The sequence below is a fragment of the Lithobates pipiens genome, unplaced genomic scaffold, assembly GCF_037356315.1.
Source record: "Lithobates pipiens isolate NorthernLeopardFrog02 unplaced genomic scaffold, aLitPip1_a1.2 Scaffold_30, whole genome shotgun sequence".
NCBI lineage: Eukaryota > Metazoa > Chordata > Amphibia > Anura > Ranidae > Lithobates > Lithobates pipiens.
Genome location: NW_027507791.1, coordinates 101,559,257 through 101,579,588, shown reverse-complemented (window position 1 = coordinate 101,579,588; position 20,332 = coordinate 101,559,257). Strand labels below are relative to the sequence as shown.

The 20,332-nt window shown below is 42.3% G+C and overlaps 1 protein-coding gene across 1 annotated transcript in view; it reads left to right on the top strand.

The window, feature by feature from the left end:
* BRMS1L (BRMS1 like transcriptional repressor) overlaps positions 1 to 20,043 on the top strand; it is a 51,367-nt gene extending 31,324 nt beyond the window's left edge. Inside the window, exons 4-10 of the mRNA XM_077464689.1 lie at positions 3,583 to 3,662; positions 6,500 to 6,596; positions 9,274 to 9,360; positions 16,828 to 16,892; positions 17,246 to 17,285; positions 17,558 to 17,684; positions 18,461 to 20,043. Coding sequence (XP_077320815.1) covers positions 3,583 to 3,662; positions 6,500 to 6,596; positions 9,274 to 9,360; positions 16,828 to 16,892; positions 17,246 to 17,285; positions 17,558 to 17,684; positions 18,461 to 18,578 — 614 coding nt within the window. The 3' untranslated portion in view covers positions 18,579 to 20,043. The remainder of the gene's footprint in view (positions 1 to 3,582; positions 3,663 to 6,499; positions 6,597 to 9,273; positions 9,361 to 16,827; positions 16,893 to 17,245; positions 17,286 to 17,557; positions 17,685 to 18,460) is intronic.
* Positions 20,044 to 20,332: the final 289 nt, after the last annotated feature.

Below are 20,332 nucleotides of genomic sequence, written 5' to 3'. Positions count from 1 at the left end.
GACTCGCATTTCATGTGTGCGCCAGTCCACCGTACTTTTGAAATGAACGGACTTTTCCCGCCTGGAGAAAAGTCCGCTCATTTTGAGCTAGTCTCCAGGTAGACGGGGCCAGCGAAGGAGACGTCGCTGGCCCCGTCACCTGGTATAGAGTTGAAGGGGAATCCCTATGCCGAAAAATCGGCGTGCGGGCCCCCCAGGTCCATATCAGACCCTTATCCCCCCGAAGTCGGAAGAAGAGGGCGGCGGCGAAGAAGAAAGCCGGGCTCCTCCGCTATTAAAAGGGCTAGCAGAAGATAGTGGAGGAGTCTGGCGAGAAGACCCCCGAAGACGGAAGAAGACCCCCGGAGCTGTGCAATAAACTATTTTAACCCTTGTGTGTTGTGTGTTTTTTTCCATTTTTTTTTTTTTTTTTTTTTTTTTTTTTAACAGGTGAATAGGTAGGGGTACATTGTACCCCATACTCATTCACATAGGGTGGGGGGCCGGGATCCGGGGGCCCACAGATTCCGATAAGCCCCCCTGCCCGCAGACCCCGACAAACGGCCAGGGTTGTCGGGAAGAGGCCATTGTCCTCATCAACATGGGGGCAAGGTGCTTTGGGGTGGGGGGGCCGCATGGCCCCCCCTTCTCCAAGGCACCCCCCATGTTGAGGGCACGCAGCCTGGTACGGCTCAGAAGGTGGGGGGGGGCACTCGCTCGTCCCCACCTCCTTTCCTGGCCGGCCGGGTAGCATGCTCGGATAAGGGTCTGATATGGACCTGGGGGGGGGACCCCACGCCGATTTTTCGGCGTGGCAATTCCCCTTTAACTCCATACCAGGTGACAGGGCCAGCGACTCCTCCGTCGCTGGCCTCGGCTACCTAGAGACGCGCTCAAAATGAGCAGACTTTCCTCCGCGTGTGTGGGCGAGTCCGTTCATTTCAAAAGTACGGCGGATAGTCAGGCGGACTTAGCCTGACTGTGTGAATGAGTATGGGGTACAATGTACCCCTACCTATTCACCTGTAAAAAAAAAAAAAAAAAAAGTGGAAAAAAAAAAACACAACACACAAGGGTTAAAATAGTTTATTGCACAGCTCCGGGGGTCTTCTTCCGTCTTCGGGGGTCTTCTCGCCGGACTCCTCCACTATCTTCTGCTAGCCCTTTTAATAGCTGAGGAGCCCGGCTTTCTTCTTCGCCGCCGCCCTCTTCTTCCGACTTCGGGGGGGTAAGGGTCTGATATGGACCTAGGGGGGGCCCCCACACCGATTTTTCGGCGTAGGGACTCCCCTTTAACTCCTTACCAGGTGACGGGGCTAGTGACGCCTCCTTCGCTGGCCTCGGCTACCTGAAGATGCGCTCAAAATGAGCGGATTTTCCTCCACGTGTGTGGGCGAGTCCGTTCATTTCAAAAGTACGGTGGATAGTCAGGCGGACTTAGTACGCCGTATTTTGTCCGCCGCAGAAGTGCCGTGTGTGGGCAGGTAGCTCGTTCGGAAAGTCCGGTGGACTTAGTCTGCTACGTGTGTACGCGGAAAAAGAACACCATCCCCACAGTGAAACGTGTTGGTAGCATCATGCTGTGGGCATGTTTTTCAGCAGTCGGGACTGGGAAACTGGTTAGGGTTGAGGGAAAGATGGATGGTGCTAAATACAGGGATATTCTTGAGCAAATCCTGTACCACTCTGTGTGCGATTTGAGGCTAGGATGGAGGTTCACCTTCCAGCAGGACAATGACCCCAAACACACTGCTAAAGCAACACTTGAGTGGTTTAGGGGGAAACCTGTAAATGTGTTAGAATGGCCTAGTCAAAGGCCAGACCTCAATCCAATAGAAAATATGTGGTCAGACTTGAGCCCCATACACACTATCAGATTTTCTGCTGATCCTTCTTTTTTTTTTTTTTTCCCCCCCCTTCAGGTTTACCAAAACCATGTAGTGCAAGGGCCTGCCTGATTGTATACAAATTGAAACTCCTAAGGTTTGACCTCCATATTATATGATTTTGGTAAATCTGAAGGAAAAAATCAGCAGAGAATCTGATTGCTGGTCACAAGCGCAAACCATCCAACCTGAAGGAGCTGTAGCAGTTTTGCAAGAAGGAATGGGAAAAAATCCCAGTGGTAAGAGGTGGCAAGCTCAGAGACTTATCCAAAGCGACTTGGAGCTGTGATAGCAATAAAAGGTGGCTCTACAAAGTATTGAATTTAGGGGCGTGAATAGTTATGCACATTAACTTTTTCTGTTATTTTGTCCTATTTGTTTGCTTCACAAAAAAAATAAAAAATCTTCCAAACCGTGGGCGTGTTCTGTAAATTAAATGATGCAAATCCTCAAACAATCCATGTTACGAGGCAACAAAACACAAAAAATGCCAAGGTGGGTGAGTACTTTTGCAAGGGACTGTATGTGCTTTTATTCCTACTTCATGTGGGTTGCATTATGCCCTCACACACAGCACCAGATTACCTTGAAAAAAAAATCTCAGAATTCTGTACTAAAGACGACTGCCCTGCAAATGTTTAACAGCTGTGGAGAAGTAACTTTGCCCAGACCCTAATTATTTTATTTATTTCTGTAAAATGCATCCACAAGTCTGACTGTTATAGAAGCATGATTAAAGACAGACTGCTCATGGGCTCAAATTCTGGGGTTATCTAATTTATGACATATTCCTGCATAGAGATTGCACAGGGAGGTCATTTCTTCACTTTCTCTTTTGCTCAGCCATATGTAGGTGTGTGAAGCTGCCTAAAGGGGTGATCACAGAGCTTGACAGCTGATTGTTTGTATATGTGGCTTTATTTGCTGTTCTATTACAGATAAATCCCTCATTCATTCTTACTGGATTCCAGAAGCCCTGTTTACAAACATTTTTGCTGGAAGCGGTTAAAAGTTGCATTGACTCAAATCATTCTGTGCAAAAAAGACTAACTCCATTAGATGCAACACTCTGGCTCTATTTAAAAAAAATATATATATATCCACAGATCTGTAGTCCATAAATGGACTATAATGACTTCTCTGGTCTGGTTGCCCCATGCTGATGTGGTTTTTGCTTGAATTTCAAATCGGAAAGCATGCTAATTCCATTACATTGGTGCTCAAGATTATATGGGCTATCAGTGAATTTCACAGAAAATGCAGGATGATATGTATGTTAACATCTCTATAGTTATGATGCTTGGAGCAGTGATCAAAGACCTCATAAAAATTAAAAAATAAGCTTGTCACTTTGGGGTGGTTTTACTAAAGGCAAATAGACTGTGCAGTTGCACCCATTTTCCCCAGAGCTTAGTAAATAATAAAGCTTCACTTTGTATAATAATACCCAAATCGAGGAAGGGAGAAAAGCTGCTTTTACTTGCCCGTGTTTGATGGAAATCAATTTCACCACATTCACTGAGCTCTGGGGAATATGAATGCAACTGCATTTGCAAAGTACAGTCTATTTGCCTTTAGGAAATCCAACCCTTTGTGTTTTCATAAAGGGGGGCCATATGCCTACTGTTGCAGCCTCTTTAAGTATATATTTACATGACATGCAAGTTTGTCAAATTTCTTTCTTTGTAATTTTTATTTTTTATTTATTTTGTTTTAGGAATCTACCGTGAGTTGTGCCTAGAGTCTGTAAAGAACAAACATGACTGTGAAATCCAAGCCGCCCGCCAACACTGTGAGGTGTGTGTGTGTGTGTATATATATATATATATATATATATATATATATATATATATGGTATGCTCAAGCAAATTGATAATGTGTACTTTTTGTTCTATGCACACTTTTTGTATACCTAAAAGAAATTCTAAGATGGAGTCCAGTCTTTGTGTAGTAAGTACATCCTAGATCTATTTAGCTGGCTTGCAGTGAGTGGGAAATTTATGAGCATTAATGTTGGGGCTCATTCACGTGCCCATGCTACTTAATGCAGGCCCAAAACAACCACAAAGAAAAAATTATTTATTTTCACTAGACCTAATTCTGGGAGAAGATGAAACATACTACATTTAAACACAGCTCAATGCACCACAATGTCTGAACGCAATTTAGTGTGCATTAGGCAATGGCAAATGGGCTCTTGCCAACTGCGTTTAACGCGCATCAACTTGTATTTAACAATATTCACATGCTGTGATTTCTGTCTAAATTCCCATACAGTGGTAACACTGGTAACATTCATTGGCACAATAGTACCTTTTCATTCTGAATGTCACGCCAACACACCACCTCCATGCACATTTTTGCAGCACAACACAATCTGTGCTGCGGAATATGCTGCATGACCACCTTCTTTATTTTTTGGTGCATTCAGCAGTCCATTCAAATGTCCGCCCTTGAGCTGTCATGTGGGAGAGAAACAATGCTGTTGTCACACAAGCAGAGGGTGAGATTTAAAAAGGGCATTCGGTGAGTTCTGTGCAAGGAGACCTGAAAATTATTAAATGTGTGCAGAGCTCTATTAACAGATTTCACATAACTTTTCAGAAATACACCATTATTGTGACCTGGTATGTGGGCAGTGCTGTAATAAAAATCCCTGAAGCATGTATAGGACAGCCAGGCCACTGAACATGCAAGGTGTTTTGTGGCCAAGATGAAAAGTGATTACAAATAAAACGGCGCTAATTTCTCTAAACCTGCAGGTGTGGTGTGAATGAATAGGTATCATGTGGGGTTTGTTCTTTGTTTTGTTTTTTATGCCCACTCTGGACCACCTCTGCACAAGATATGATTTTACTGTGAAGCTTGATTTTGACTTAAGGCTCGGTTCGCACTGCCCTATGCAAATTGCTGGTGTCAATACAAAGTTAAAAAAGTTGTCTTTTAAACACAGGTTAGTTGACACAAGTTGTTAGAAGAGGGGAGCAGACAGTTTTAAGGCAAGTTAGGTGTAAACTGGACTTCCACTTTGAGGCTCCATTCACACTTGTATGGTTCCAAGGTTGAGTGACTTTGGGGTTCAAATTTGAATGGGTGCAGCTTGGATGCGACTTTGGCTTTGACCAATGGCAATAGACAACTGTCGCATTTATAACATTCAGGAGTGACTTTCACTCGACATTGAGGGCTTACATTGCAAATCTGTGAATTTCAATTTGCATGAAAGTCAGTAGTAGTGCAGGAACTTTTCTAAATTCAACCGCTGGCTTTTTTTTTTTTTTTCCCCTAAAACCTGCAAAGCAATGTCAGAATGGGCTACTATGCACTGCATACTAGTGCATTATGTGAAACTTAAATTGGAACAAAGCCCTCCACTGGGAGCACTTCCATCATCACCCGGTCTTCCTCATGGGTTCACGGACTCTGGCTGTGTGAGAAGATGCAACAATGTCACTCCAGCACATGCATGCGGGAGTCGCCATTTACAGCACAGGACTTTCCAGGAAAGGCACATGTATGCGGTTTTAAGTGCATGCGCGGTGACGGGACTGGCTGCATCTAAAGTAAATGGGTAACTCTTTATTATAGGCTTGCCTATGGGTAAAAATCATCCATCAGAGTTTATTCCCACTTTAACTGCTTCCGAACCACCCACTGCACGGTTTCTGTGGCAGGGCAGCCAGGCTGCACGAAACCACTTGCCTGTACATTGTTTCCATCGTCTGGGGCACGCGTGGCGCCGGCGCCCTGCCCCTGCTGTGTCCAATCAGTGGGTCCGATGACCATCGGGATCAGATGATCATTCGTTTGAAAGGCAGAACGGCGGTCTGGAATAGAGATCTTGTGTTCCTGCTAAACAAGAACACAATCTCTCTTCCTCCAGTTAAACCAACCCCCACACAGTTAAAAATCCCTAGGAGCACACTAAACTCTTTGATCGCCCCTGATGGTAACCCCTTCTTTACCAGTGTCATTTATACAGGGACGGTGCATTTATTTTAGCACTAATCGCAGTATTGGTGTCAAAAATGTCGCTTGTTGTCCAATTTGTCTGTCGCAGTCCCGCTAGAAATCCCTGATCGCCACCATTGCTAAAAAAAGCCATAAAAATATATAATTACATATTACAAAAACACACTTATTGGGATTTTTTTTTATTTTTATTTTTTTACTAAAATATATGCAGAATGCATATTGCCCTAAATTTGAGGAGCTTTGATTTAAATTAAAAATTGAAATTGTTGTGTGGTTTTTTTTTTTTTTTTTTTTTTTTTTTTGTGCACAAAATAAAAACTGCAGAGTGATCAAATGCCCTCAAAAGAAAGAGAGAGCTCTGTTTGTGGGGGAGGGGGAGAAAGGACTTATTTTTTTGTCTGGGTACAGCGGTCCATGAATGCTCAATTGTCAATGCAGTGCCGTATTGCAAAAAAATGGCCTGGTCATGAATGGGGTCAAACCTTCCAGGGCTGAAGTGGTTAGTTCTCATGTATTTGAACGGTTGTCATTGAAAAATATGGGCTGTGACTTGTCGTGCAACTTTAGTGTCCAAAGTTGCCTGACAAGTTGCACAAGTGTGACTGGAGCCTAAACGCTTTTATACAACTTATGTCTGCCAAACAATCTTCTGTTTGCAGAGTGAGAAGCTTTTACTGTATGACACTGTTCAAAGTGAGCTAGAAGAGAAGATCCGCAGACTGGAGGAAGATCGTCACAGTATTGATATTACATCCGGTAAGCTTAAATATCCAAAACAGATATCGAACTACATATCGTGCTCATTGTTCTAATATGTACCTGTATAGGACACATTCCATTCCCTTTCATATACTTGTTAAAATGGTAATGCATTTTTTTTCCTGGCTGTAAGGATGTATTGCATATAAATATTTCCCACTTTTCTTCCATTGTGTGTGTTTGTGTGTGTGTTTGTGTGTGTGTGTGTGTGTGTTGTGTTTTTTTTTTTTTTTTGTTATTTAAAGGGGATGTAAACCCTCCATATACCCCCAGTGAAGTGAACAGCCTCAGATGATACACAGAGGAAACAAATCTCCCTATATGCGTTTTTTTACATGTATATCTGCTGTCCTCAGCTTGATATACTGTTTAGAAAGTGCACATCCTTTTAGAATTTTCACATCCTGGTTCCCCTGTAGGAGGAGATCATTCCTAGACACTGTGAGACTAAGAAAGCAGATTGAAGAAAAGGAACACACCCCCTCCTCACACATGCAGAGCTTCTCTGTGTATAGTTTAGCTGCCTGCTAATTGATTTCTTGCAACCGCCTCTAATGCCGCGTACACACGTAGCCGACTATCCGGCGGACTTAGTCCGGCGGATTTTCCGAACGGGCTACTTGCCCACACACAGCACTTTTTCAGCGGACTAATACGGCGTACTAAGTGCGCCGTACTATTTGCCGTACTTTTTAAATGAACGGACTCGCCCACACATGCGGAGGAAAGTCCGCTCATTTTGAGCGCGTCTCCAGGTAGGCGGGGCCCGCGAAGGAGACATCGCTGGCCCCGCCACCTGGTATGGACTTAAAGGGGAACCCCAACGCTGAAAAAATCGGCGTGGGGGTTCCCCCCAGGTCCACATCAGACCCTTGTCCGAGCACGCTACCCGGCCGGCCAGGAAAGGGGGGACGAGCGCCCCCCCCCCCTCCTGAGCCGTACCAGGCCACGTGCCCTTAACATGGGGTGGTGCGTTGGGGAAACAGGGGCTGCGCGGCCCCCCCACCCCAAAGCACCTTGTCCCCATGTTGATGAGGACAAGGGCCTCTTCCCGTCAACCCTGGCCGTTGGTTGTCGGGGTCTGCGGGCGGGGGGCTTATCGGAATCCTGGAGCCCCCTTTAATAAGGGGGGCCCCCTGATACCGGCCCCCCACCCTATGTGAATGAGTATGGGGTACAATGTACCCCTACCCATTCACCTGTGGAAAAAAAGTAAAAAAAAAAAATACAACACAGGGTTAAAATAGTTTATTGCACAGCTCCGGGGGTCTTCTTGCCGGACTCCTCCGCTATCTTCTGCTAGCTCTTTTGCTAGCGGAGGAGCCAGGCTTTCTTCCTCGCCGCCGGCCTCTTCTTCCAACTTCGGGGGACTTGTCCCCCTCTTCGGTTCTTCTTGCCGGGCCACCGCGCCTTCTTCTAGCTCTTTTACAGGCGGTGGCCCGGTCTTATGTCGCTGCCGCCGCCTACCCGGAGACGCTCTCAAAATGAGCGGACTTTTCTCCAGGAGGGAAAAGTCTGTTCATTTCAAAGGTACGGCGGACTGGCATACGAACGGCCGGATTGTCCGCCGAAATGCAAGTCCGGCGGGAAGATTGGAGTGCAAAAATACTTTCTAAGTCCGCCGTACTTTCGGGTCAAAAAAGTCCGCCGGAGGCTACACACGGGGGGATTGAGTTTGCCGGACTTTTCCACCCGATTGTTTCATCGTGTGTACGCGGCATAACACACTTCTATCTCTGGGCCTTGAAGAGCTTGTCAATATTCTCAGCCTGAGAACAGAAGAACGGAGCAGGACAAAGCTAGGAGACACAGGGCTTTGAAGAGGGATAACAAAACACTACAGATATATGCCCAGCTCAAATTTCAAGAATCAGATTTACATCCACTTTAACATTTTTTACATCCTGTGTAAGTTGACCTTACAGATTTTTCTGTAAAGGCGAACTTGCACTTTATGATCATGTTATATTACATGCATGGCGTTCTAGCAGATAAAAAAATATCGATGGGTTATAAAGGAACTTTTTAGCAGCTCATTTACTGGCACAGAGCCTAATATGCTTCTGAGAATCTTGTTAATCTTTTCAGGTATTTCCCAGCATGCAGCCTGATTTAGCTTTTAAATGGATTCTTGTAGTTTAGGGCATGAACTAGGAATTAGAAAAAGGGCTGAGAATTTCCAGTAATTGAGAAGAACACAAAACATACACGTTGCGTAAAACCCAGTAACGTAAATCTATATCTGCTATAAAAGCAGGTGAACCAGGGGGCCAAATAGGCACTCAGATCCCTTCCTGTCAGAGCAGAAAGGGATGGTAAATTCCTTGTAAAAACAGGCACAGACAACACAACATTTTTAGTAGAGTGAGTTTACAGCTTGTTTATATTTCCATTCCTGTACTCATGGTATCCATAAGACCCCCCCCCCCCCCCCCCATCAAGTAGACAGAAAGGGAAGAAAAATCTCATCCAAAACAAATGTTTTGACTGGAGTTGGGCTTTAAATAAGTAAAGAAAAACATAATGAAATTTCATGTGGGTTCCTGCTATATGGAAATTGTCTTACAATTTGGCATATTTTTACTTAAATAAAATGTTATTTCTGTTTACTATACAATGGGGAAAGTTCCGCACTAATGTTGAAAGGTACATAATATATTCCTTGACTTCTCAGAGCTGTGGAATGATGAACTACAGTCACGGAGGAAACGTAAAGACCCCTTCAGCCCCGATAAGAAGAAGAAGCCTGTTGTTGTTTCTGATATCCTTTTGTCCGTTACTTTTTTTTTTTTTTCTTTACAAAGGTATTTTTCTAATTTTACAGTGTTAACTACTTCATGGGCAGATTTACAATTTGTGAGAATAGGGTTACCCTGGACGTTTTTATGGTTCTTCCTTAAATTATCCATATTGGTTTATTTTAAGCATCGTGACAAAATTGGAAAGTGTGTGTTTGTTTTTTTGTACACTGCCTGACACCTTTTTACAGGTATATGCACATCCACAGTATGATGAGAGGAAAAAAAATAAAATATATATATATATATATCTTACTAATACAGGTTCAAGATATTTTAACAAGTGTATTCACCATATAGTCAAATGACAGAACTATAAATGCAAAATGATTAGCAGATACGGAGAGGTCACTGAGATTGCATGCATTCTGACTTTTCTCCAGTGCATTTAAAACCTGGCCTTGGGTACAATCAAAGGTCAGATTTTGATCTTGGTGGCCGTTTTCAAAGACTGATTACTTCGTGCTCTTTGGTGTAGGCCTTTTGTGCAAGGTGTAGCATGCCTTGCTTTCCTGGCTATGACTCTCCAGGACCTCAACTCAACTTGGTACTTTTGATATATATATATATATATATATATATATATATATATATAATTAATGGAAATGTAAAGAATAACATTTAGATATGCTGTGTTAATAGGAACACGTTAAAAACCTGTTTTAAGATGTTACTGTAAAAGTGAAAATACTCTTAATTCGACAGTCGTTGCTAACTTATGTATCAAAACCTACCCATATATTTTGAGGTATTCATTAGGTAATGAAATTTCAATTTTGGATTTTCAACTGCAAGAACCAACCTAGGGAATGTTGCAGATCTGTTTTTATGGAAAATGGTTCCATCCGGCTTGTTAAACCTCTTGTTCAATATAAGTGCGCAAACAATTTTCCTCCTACTAGAGATTATTTTTCCATATTTAACTTTGTGCATTTTTCCTCTACTGCTGGTTTTCATACAAATCTGTGATGCACCATTTTAAATGAAATGTGTTTATTTTTTTTATTGCTTGATAATCACTTAATAGTCTAAAATATATGGCTGCTGGTGGTCAGATCCTGCCAAAAATGGCCTCCTTAGATATTGGACACAGTGTCCATTCACTGCCATCATAACTAATTATCTTCTTATTCTAGTAAAGCCTTTCAAACCATTGATTTGCATGCATTTCCCCTACTGTAAATTACATCGGCCCACACGAGCAGATTAAGTACTTTCATCCATGATTATGTTTTGAGTGGAAAGCTTGTAGAGTTGAAAGATCTACTTTGTAACACCAAGCAGGAATGCCTGGCTCACAGTAGTCTTCTGATCCTGAAATACAAATGGTGTGTGCCAAGAAATGCTACAGATTATTTAAATTTGAGGCACAGAGCGGAAAAAAATAACTATTGTGTCCTTGGAACATAACATAACAAAAAGCCTTTGACAATTTTTTTCCTTGAAGGTGGCCACAACCCTCATTTTAAAGCAAAACGCCGTCTGACAGGGAATCCTCAGTTTGTTTGCACCCTTTTAAATGGAGCCCTGTGGTGGTGTTTGTTTTTACAGCACAAAAAAAATTTGTTTACTGCGGTGAGCTACATTATATGTGAGGAATCAATAGGCACATGCAGATCAGTACAGAATGACCTCACACTACCAATATCCAAATCGTTAAAAAGCTGAGCAACTTCAAAGGGTGGGCAAAGATGGCTCAGCTCTTACAAGCGTTGCAGTAAATTAATAAAATTCAGACACAACCCTTACCCATATTTATTTTTTGACTAAAAAGTTTTCTTAAAGGAATTGGTGTGATGCTTTGTGTTCTAGTTTCTGAGCCTAATGGGTCTCAAACACCAACATTCGCCAAACCTATATCCTAAATCTAGCATGGTTTCCATGAGCCACAGATTGTATAGTTCATTGGTAATGGCAAAGGTTCTTCTCTTGCCAAACTGCCTCTAGGGCTGCACATTGGGGTTTAACCCTGTCGCTGCCAAGCCTTGTGCTCAATTTTTACCCTCATGTGGCCAGGCAATTTTTGCAATTTTTTTCCTTTTTGCGCTTTTATGTTTCACTTATAGCTTTCAAAGTTTGAAAAAGATACACCCCCCCCCCAAAACCATATATTTTCTGAACGCACATGACAAGTAGAATAAAACTAAGGTGCTACTGATTTCTAATACTAAAAAATACACTAAAATCATGATGGCAGATAACTACATAGCAAATTTTACAAAATTCCTACTAAATATAAAAGCTTAATCTGTGTTGAGTTAATAAAAAAATAACAAAAATTTGATTTTTTTACATTTTGCACTTTTTTGCAAAATGGTAAAAATCTAACTTGCCCAAAAATTTCTCTAAAAAATCTGGAGGATTTAGTTTTTCACTTGCAGCTTTCAGAATTTGTAAAAGAACCTGCCCCCCAAACCATAAATTTTCTGAAGGCATATGGCCAGTAGAATAAAAAGGTGCTACTGATTTTTAAGGCAGCGCAATATTTGTGCAAATGTTTATCAAATCAATATTTTCGCTAAAAATATACTAAAATCATTAATGGTGTACATAAACACAACATAAACAAAATTCCTGCTAAACGTGCTGCTAAACCATCGTTCACATGTGGCATACGCCCATGGGGGGGGTCAGGTTTATCCGCATAGGGATGCACAGGTGTTTTATGCATCCCCTGTACAAGCAGTTCCATTCATGTCAATTGGGATGCAACGGCTGCACAGGTAAGATTGAGAGCAACAGCTCTGTTCATGCAGGTGCTACATCCCAAATTTCATCAATGGGAAGGCCTGCACAGAGATGCATGGAACACCTGTGCATCCCCATGAAGGTACACTGTGTATGCCCTGTGTGAACAAGGTCTTAGGCCTCTTTCACACAAGCAGACTGATCGGGTCTGCCTGTATGTCTTTTTCAGGTGGGCCCAATCGGACCACCCATTGTTCTCTATGGAGAGGCTGATGTAAATGGACATGCACCTGTTTACACCTGCCTGTGTCTGATCCAGTCTGCTGAAAATGGATTGGAGGGAATTGGACAGGCGGTCCCTTTCCATCTGACCACCCCATAGAGAATAGTGCGCTGATGCAGAGCAGACATGTCATCCGCCTGCTCAGCAGGGATCAGCAAACAGATCCCCTGCTGAGCAGGCGGATCTGCTTGACAGAGTCCGCCCCATGTGAAAGGGGTCTCATCAGGAGCCGCTGGTCCATTAGAGGTGTGTTTTTTTTTTTTTTTTTTTTTTTTTTTTTTTTTTTTCTTGATGAAAGCTTGAGGCTCTAATTGTATTGAAAAAGGTTGGGCTCGGGACGCAGAGCATTGCACCCCGAACCCACCCGGCTTCTCTTCCTGGCCAATCGGGATGGATCAGGTTGACCAGGAGGAGAAACTGAGGAAGCCGTGGTGGGGTGAGTGCAGGGGGGGTTGTGGGGGGACTGTCCTCACGGAGGGGTGAGTGCGGGCAGACCTGAGGGGTTTTACTATGATTGTTTTTTTGTTTTGGGGGGGTGTGTGTGTCTCATTGTAACTTGCGGTTACAATGATCAGCTGTCATTGGATATGACAGCATTCGTTGTACGTGGAGGGGGGTGGGGGGCTTGGTATACCAAGCTGCACCGCTCTCCATGACTCATTTGCATAAATTATCGCATGTGGTAAATTAAGTCCAATTTGTTTACCGCAAAATTAAAAATGTGTCGGTAAATATTATTTTAAACGATCATAAGTCCAATTCACAAACAGACCAGTTAGTAAAAAAAAAGTGTGAGTAATGCTTTAAATACCAACAAATCGAACAAATACCGCATTTGTTATTTAACGCAAAATTCTTAAGTGAATTGCACTTTCCCAGCTGATTTACCGCAGGCGTTATTTTACCGCATTTTTTGGCCGTTCTTTTTCGCTTGGTGAATTGACCCCAAAATCTTCAATTATTGAAGTGCATACCAAAAAAAAACTGACGCAGTGCACATATCCAACAAAATAAAAGGTATAAATCAAACTTCTTCAATAGGTATATACAGTATACTGTTCAAAAATGTATTCAAAGCTTTAATGGGTGTATAAAACCCTCCAACTTATTTCATGCATATATGATTTGAATTGGCTTCATCACACCAGATTGTATAGGAGTAAGCTTGGTATTTACAAAAACGTAAAGATGTGTGTTTTTCGGTCTTTACAAGATTAAGCACAGTTGCCTGCTGATAGCGTTGCCTTGTAAATTCCCCTCTTCCTTGACCCACTCCCACCACCCCAGCCTTGCCATTCTGTAATGGCTTTGTGCTTGTTGGTTTATTAGAGGGGGTTGTAGAATATTTTCTGTGAAAATAAAATCATATTAAGGTAGAATTGGTTTATTGGCATTCTATGTCTGGGGTATTATTGTAATATTTGATATATAAAAAGGGCAAACAGAAGGGGGGCGGGGGGAGAAACAGCTGACATAAAACCAGATGATCATAGAATTTACATGTCCTGTTTATGTATTTTTATTTTTTTCTCCATATTAACCACTTGCTTACTGGGCACTTAAACACCCTTCCTGCCCAGACCAATTTTCAGCTTTCGGTGCTCTCACACTTTGAATGACAATTACTCAGTCATGCAACACTGTACCCAAATGAATTTTGTGTCCTTTTTTTCCCACAAATAGAGCTTTCTTTTGGTGGTATTTGATCACCTCTGGGGTTTTTATTTTTTGCGCTATAAATGAAAAAAGACCGAAAATTTTGAAAAAAAACGCATATTTCTTTGTTTCTGTGACAGAATTATGCAAATTATTAATTTTTCTTCATAAATTTTGGCCACAATTTATACTGCTACATATCTTTGGTAAAAATAACCCAAATTAGTGGATATTATTTGGTCTTTGTGAAAGTTAGAGAGTCTACAAGCTGTGGTGCGAATCGCACAAAATTGATCACATCTGATGTACTGGAGGCCGATCTCGCTTCTTGTGACCCAAACAAGTCAGGAAAGTACAAATACCCCCCAAATGACCCCTTTTTGGAAAGTAGACATTCCAAGGTATTTAGTAAGAGGCATGGTGAGCTTTTTGATGTTGTCATTTTTTTCCCACAATTCTTTGCAAAATGAAGATTTTTCATTTTCTTTATTTTTCTTCATAAAATTGTCATTGTAATAGGTTATTTCTCTCACGTGGCATGTGTATACCACAAATGACACCCCCCAAAAAATTCTGCTACTCCTCCTGAGTATTACAATACCACATGTGTGGGACTTTTTCGCAGCCTGGCCACATAGAGAGGCCCAACATGCAGGGAGCGCCATCACGTGTTCTAGGAGCATAAATTACACATCTAACTTGTTGACTACTTATTACACTTTTGAAATACCAGGACAATGACACGTGACACTGATGACAGATGGCACTGATACGTGGCAATGATGACACTTATACGTGGCACTGATGACACGTGGCACTGATGACAGATGACACTAATATGTGGCACTGATGACACGTGGCACTAATACGTGGCACTGATGACACGTGGCACTAATATGTGGCACTGATGACACGTGGCACTAATATGTGGCACTGATGACACGTGGCACTAATACGTGGCACTGATGACATGTGGCACTAATACGTGGCACTAATACGTGCCACCGGTGACAGATGGCACTAATACGTGGCACCAATGACACGTGACACTGATGACAGATGGCACTGATAAGTGGCATTGATGACACGTGACACTGACAACAGATGGCACGTGACACTGACACGTGGCACTGATGACAAATGGCACTGATACGTGGCACTGATGACAGATGGCACTAATACGTGGCACTGATGACAGATGGCACTATGTGGCACTAATAACACGTGGCACTGATGACAGATGCCACTTATACGTGGCACTGATGACAGATGGCACTGGGGACAAATGGCACTGACAACAGGTGGCACTGGGGACAGATAGCACTGCGGGCAGGTGGCACTGGGGTGGGGTGGATGGCACTGGGGTGGATGGCACTGGGGTGGATGGCACTGGGGCGGATGGCACTGGGGCGGATGGCACTGGGGCAGGATGGCACTGGGGCAGGATGGCACTGGGGCGGATGGCACTGGGGCGGATGGCACTGGGGCAGGATGGCACTGGGGCAGGATGGCACTGGGGCAGGATGGCACTGGGGGGGGGGGCATGGCACTGGGGGGGGGTGGCACTGGGGGAGGATGGCACTTTTTATTAAACTTTTTTTTTACTTTTTTTTTCTTTTTTACACTGACGGCTGCTGCAGCCGTTCTTCTCTCCCCTCTCACACGCTGTCTGTGTGAGGAGGGAGAGCGGCGCTGAGAGATGATCTCATATGTTTACATATGAGATCATCTCCCATTGGACACGCCGATCACGCTGTAAACGGCCGCTGTGATTGGCCGTTTACAGCGATCTGTGTTTGCCTGTCCCCGGGGGACACGGCAAACACAGAACTTCCGCGATGCGCGCCCGCGGCGGCGCGCATTGCGGAAGTAAACACCAGGCCGTCCAGGGACGGCCAGGCGTAGGAAGCCGCCCGCCCTAAGGCCGGCATTCGGCTATAGGGCGGGCAGGAAGCGGTTAAATCTTTATTAGGAAAGGAGCGGTAGAGATGTTATGACTTTTTACCTCCTTCAGTAAGGTGTTCTCTGAATGGTGGCATGAGCCGGTAAAACAACCCCCCCCCCTTGTCGATTGGTCTACAGAGGGGAAGCTGCTTGGCACAGGACCCGTGAGGTCTCCGCTCTCACTCTAGTAGCACTGACTCTTCCCCAGAGGCTCCCCTCAGATACGAGGTATGCATACTTGCATTAGTCCGAGCTGGACTAACGGAGGTATGCAATATAGCTCATACCTGGAGTTCAGCTTTAACCACCTTTTTGTCAAAGGGCAGGTGTCGGCCCTCTTGTTCTGGGATGACTTCTTCCCATTCTTGCGGGGGGGGGGGCACAGTAAAGTGCCGATGACGAGGCTCTTTAGCCATGTGATCTGCGGTGTCCAATTACAGCTGATCACATGTAAACAAGGAAATACTGGTTATTGGCATTTCTTGATTTGCACTGACAGCGTGTGAGGAGACGAAAGTTTATCAGCGGGATTTCCTCGCAGGGGAGGTCTGCACATATAACTGTACTGATTATCAGTGCAGCCCCAACAGTACCCATCAGTGATGCCAATCAGTGCTGGCTTTTAGCGCTGCATCTGTGAGGGAGAATTATTTATTTACAAAATTAAGTATTTTTTTGCGACAAAACAAAACAAAAAAAATACAGTGGTTTTTAAATACCCCAAAAAGAAAAGCTCTATCTAAAGGGAAAAGCAAAAATGTATTGCTGATAAAGATGTTGCCACTGATTGCTATGACTGAATGATAGCTTATGTTACTGACAAGCTGTAACAAGTCTGTACAGTCCTTATCTATAACACGTCCATATATTGTTTACATGTTACAAGATCTGGATATACTTGAAGATTGGACTACAATCAGAAAGGTAAGGTTTTCTGAGGGATGTTTCTGTTTTGAGCCTAGGTTCACACTGCTGTGGGATTGAAATTGTGCTAGTTCCGCTGAACTCGCAATGTTTTTAATACCCGCATGTCAGTCCGACTTCAGTGGCGATTTTGGAGACATCTGTGCGAGTTCCTGCACACATGTCTGTTGAAATCAAACTTGAAGTTGTCAAAAGTAGTACAGAAACTACTTTTGGGAACCGGTGCGGCGTTGCATCGATTCTGATCCATGAGATTTGGCATGCAATTTGACATGTCAAATCGCATCAATGTGAACCCGGGCTAAAGATCTTTTCTGAAAGATTTCTATTAAGTCATTCTTATTGTTACATAGGCAATGGCAACACTGGGTCCTCATCGGGTTAAGCCAGAAGGTAAGAAATAGAAGTTTTTTTTTTTAGACAGTCTGTTCCCAAGAGCTTTATGTACACGACTTTGCATTTAGATTACATTTTATAGGCATGTGCGGCACATTCTAAGTCCAAACTCCAGCCATTAGCACTTTGGTTTTAATCTGTGTTTGTATTAGAGAGGGTCTTGGTGACATTTTTATGGAAGAGAAAGTGAGGGGAAATCCAAAATTTGACAGTTGTCACTAAAACTGAAGGGCACTCTCCTGTTTATGTCAATTTTATCATATTTTTAGTTACAGTAAAGATGGAAAAACATCAGCATGCAGCAAGATCAGAGGATGGGAGGCTGCATTATGACGGAGAGTGGTACGGACGAGGGCAGACGATCTGTATAGACAAGAAAGATGAGTACCCAACCAGGTAAGTGTTTTGCTGAGCTCTTACTCATGAACGTTTGACCAGAAATGTATATCTATATATTTGGGTCTCATAATGAAAATCTGTTTTTGCTGACAAGTTATGTGTAAAGCCTACTCCCTGATCACTTTATACTCACTGCTTCAGTGCCCTTGCTCTCGTCACTCCTTCATTCATTGCAGTCACAACTAAAATACTTGGCGTCAGATCTCTGGCATGTGAGAGTACTTGAGCCTAACCCTTTACTATTGGGACCGTTCAAATGTATGTTTGATTCATGTATTTAGCCGTGTACCTATAATTCAGCTTTAAATCCCAAGTTTAGCTAAAAGCAAAAATGGAAAAATCCTCCCTTTCGCAAAGCCCTGCTGCCATAATAATCTTCCGGTGTGGGTGTTAATACAGCTAAAGTGGCTATAAGGAGCTGGACTATGCCCCCCTATCCTGTCAGATCCGCCAATCATAGAAGCCCTACTACAGCTTCTAATAATGAACAGCTTCTCTAAAGGGCAGGCATAGTTGGGCTCTCATGATGAGAGCTCCTGAAAGCTCTTTAGCGGTCTTTAAACCCTGCCACACCAGAAGATTGTGGGGGTGGGTGGGGTAGGACATAAAGTCTTCACTGAAAGAAGAATCAACACAAGGAGCACATCATACTAACTGCAAGTTATGTCCCTTGTGCTGATTTTAAGCTAAACTTGGGCTTTAAGAAATCACTAGTTTATATATGCACTTTGTATTATTGGTGTAGCTTCTAAACCTTTTATTTTACCTTGCAGTGCTGTCATCACAACTATAAATAGCGATGAGGTTTGGTTTAAAAGACAAGATGGCAGCAAATCCAAACTTTACATTTCTCAGCTTCAAAAAGGGAAGTATAGCATCAAGCACATCTGACTACCTGAATACATTGGAATCAATACAAGACCTTTTCGGGATCAAAACTGTGCCAAGTCATGGGAACTGCTCTTATGACTATTAATTTCAAGTATTATCAGGAATGTGTATGTGAGCATGTAGTGTGTGATTTCATGACTGTGTGAGTCTGTACGTACAGTATTGTGTAAACAATCTCAAGATAATCATTTATGGGTAAATGTGTGCATATCATGGGTACAATTTCTGAATTACCTCCTGACCTCAGTGAGCAATGTACATTTTACATATGAATAGTCTGCATAAGGATGTCTAAAGGTACTCCTAGATGTTACGTTCCATGGTGTAATACTAAGCAGCTTGTGTGTTTTTTTTTGTTTTTGTTTTGTTTTGTTTTTGTTTTTTGTTTTTTCTTTTCTTTTCAGAGGATGCAGGGCCATTATAAATGGTTGCAACCGCTGGTCACTGAGCTGGAAGAAAAGTTGGTCAGACAGCCAGACTGGACATTTTATTTTTTGGCCAGTTTTCTGATCAAAAAATTGATAAGCTTGGTTTGACACTTTAGTCTATATATGGATTCTAAGATATCTTCTAAAAGACTGAAAGAATGGCATAGGAAGGTTTTTGAGTAATTTCTTAATGAATGACTTGCAGCTGTGGACATTTATGTAAACTGACTTTTTTGAGAATTCTTGCATTCAACTGATAAAACTAGTAGAAGTTGCCCATATTGATATTTAGTCACACTGAGAAGCCAATGTAACAAAGAATTGTGCTTTAATATTCAGTTTTAAACCAGATTTAATATATGCTTTTTTTTAATTAATTTTTTTTTCACAAACTCAACACTATTATGGCTGTATTAAGGGTCAGTAAACCTAAGTTACAACACTGTATTAATAAGTAATATTTCCAGATCTGTATTAAAAAGGTTCTGGAGCTCATCGGAACTGTAAATTTCCTTCAGAGCCTTTTCCTTCACAGGACTAACAATGTCCCCTTTCCGCTTGATAGACCGCAGGTGGTAACCCTTTAGCTTAACAGGTAAAAGGTGTGTACATTTCATTAAAACAATGGCAGATGCTTCATGTTGTGTATGTAAGTGTTGGTTGTACTTTAGGTTTACAGATTCTTTATTTCAGCACAATTATGTGAGCGATTATAGCTGTAAATTCTCTTCATGAATCGGCAGATTCTTTAAATTTGAGATATACATAATATTATTATAATTTTTTTTTTTTTTTTTACCATAAACAGTATATGCCAACATGTATGTCTGTTAATGAAATATTGATTTTAAATATTCATTTCATTTGATGTCCTAGAGACACTGTTGGATTGTAACTAAATGTTTTTTCAGTGGTCAATCTGTGTTTGAGATGCTATGGTCTAAAGCAGAACTTCTTTCCTTGCAGCCATAATGGCTACTGCCATATCTGTCATTTTTCTATTTTTTTTTTTGTCATTAAATAGATCTGTAATTTTTCTTTCAGTATTCCTCATGAAATACATCTACCTTCGCTGTCAGGGTTGCAACTTTTTTAAGCTGCAGTTTTTTATTTTTTGTTATTGTTATTTTTGTGTTAAGGAATTCTATGTCTATGTTCCTGGAGATATCAAATTCTGTCTGAACCGCTAAATCTCCATCTGATTTCAGTACATGAACTATGATTTATTTTTATTAGCTGTGTTGAGTTTGTCATGTTGCCATAAAAGGTAAACTGATGTGGCATGAAATATAGCCACCTTGGGTTGCCTTCATGTAGATTCAGAAA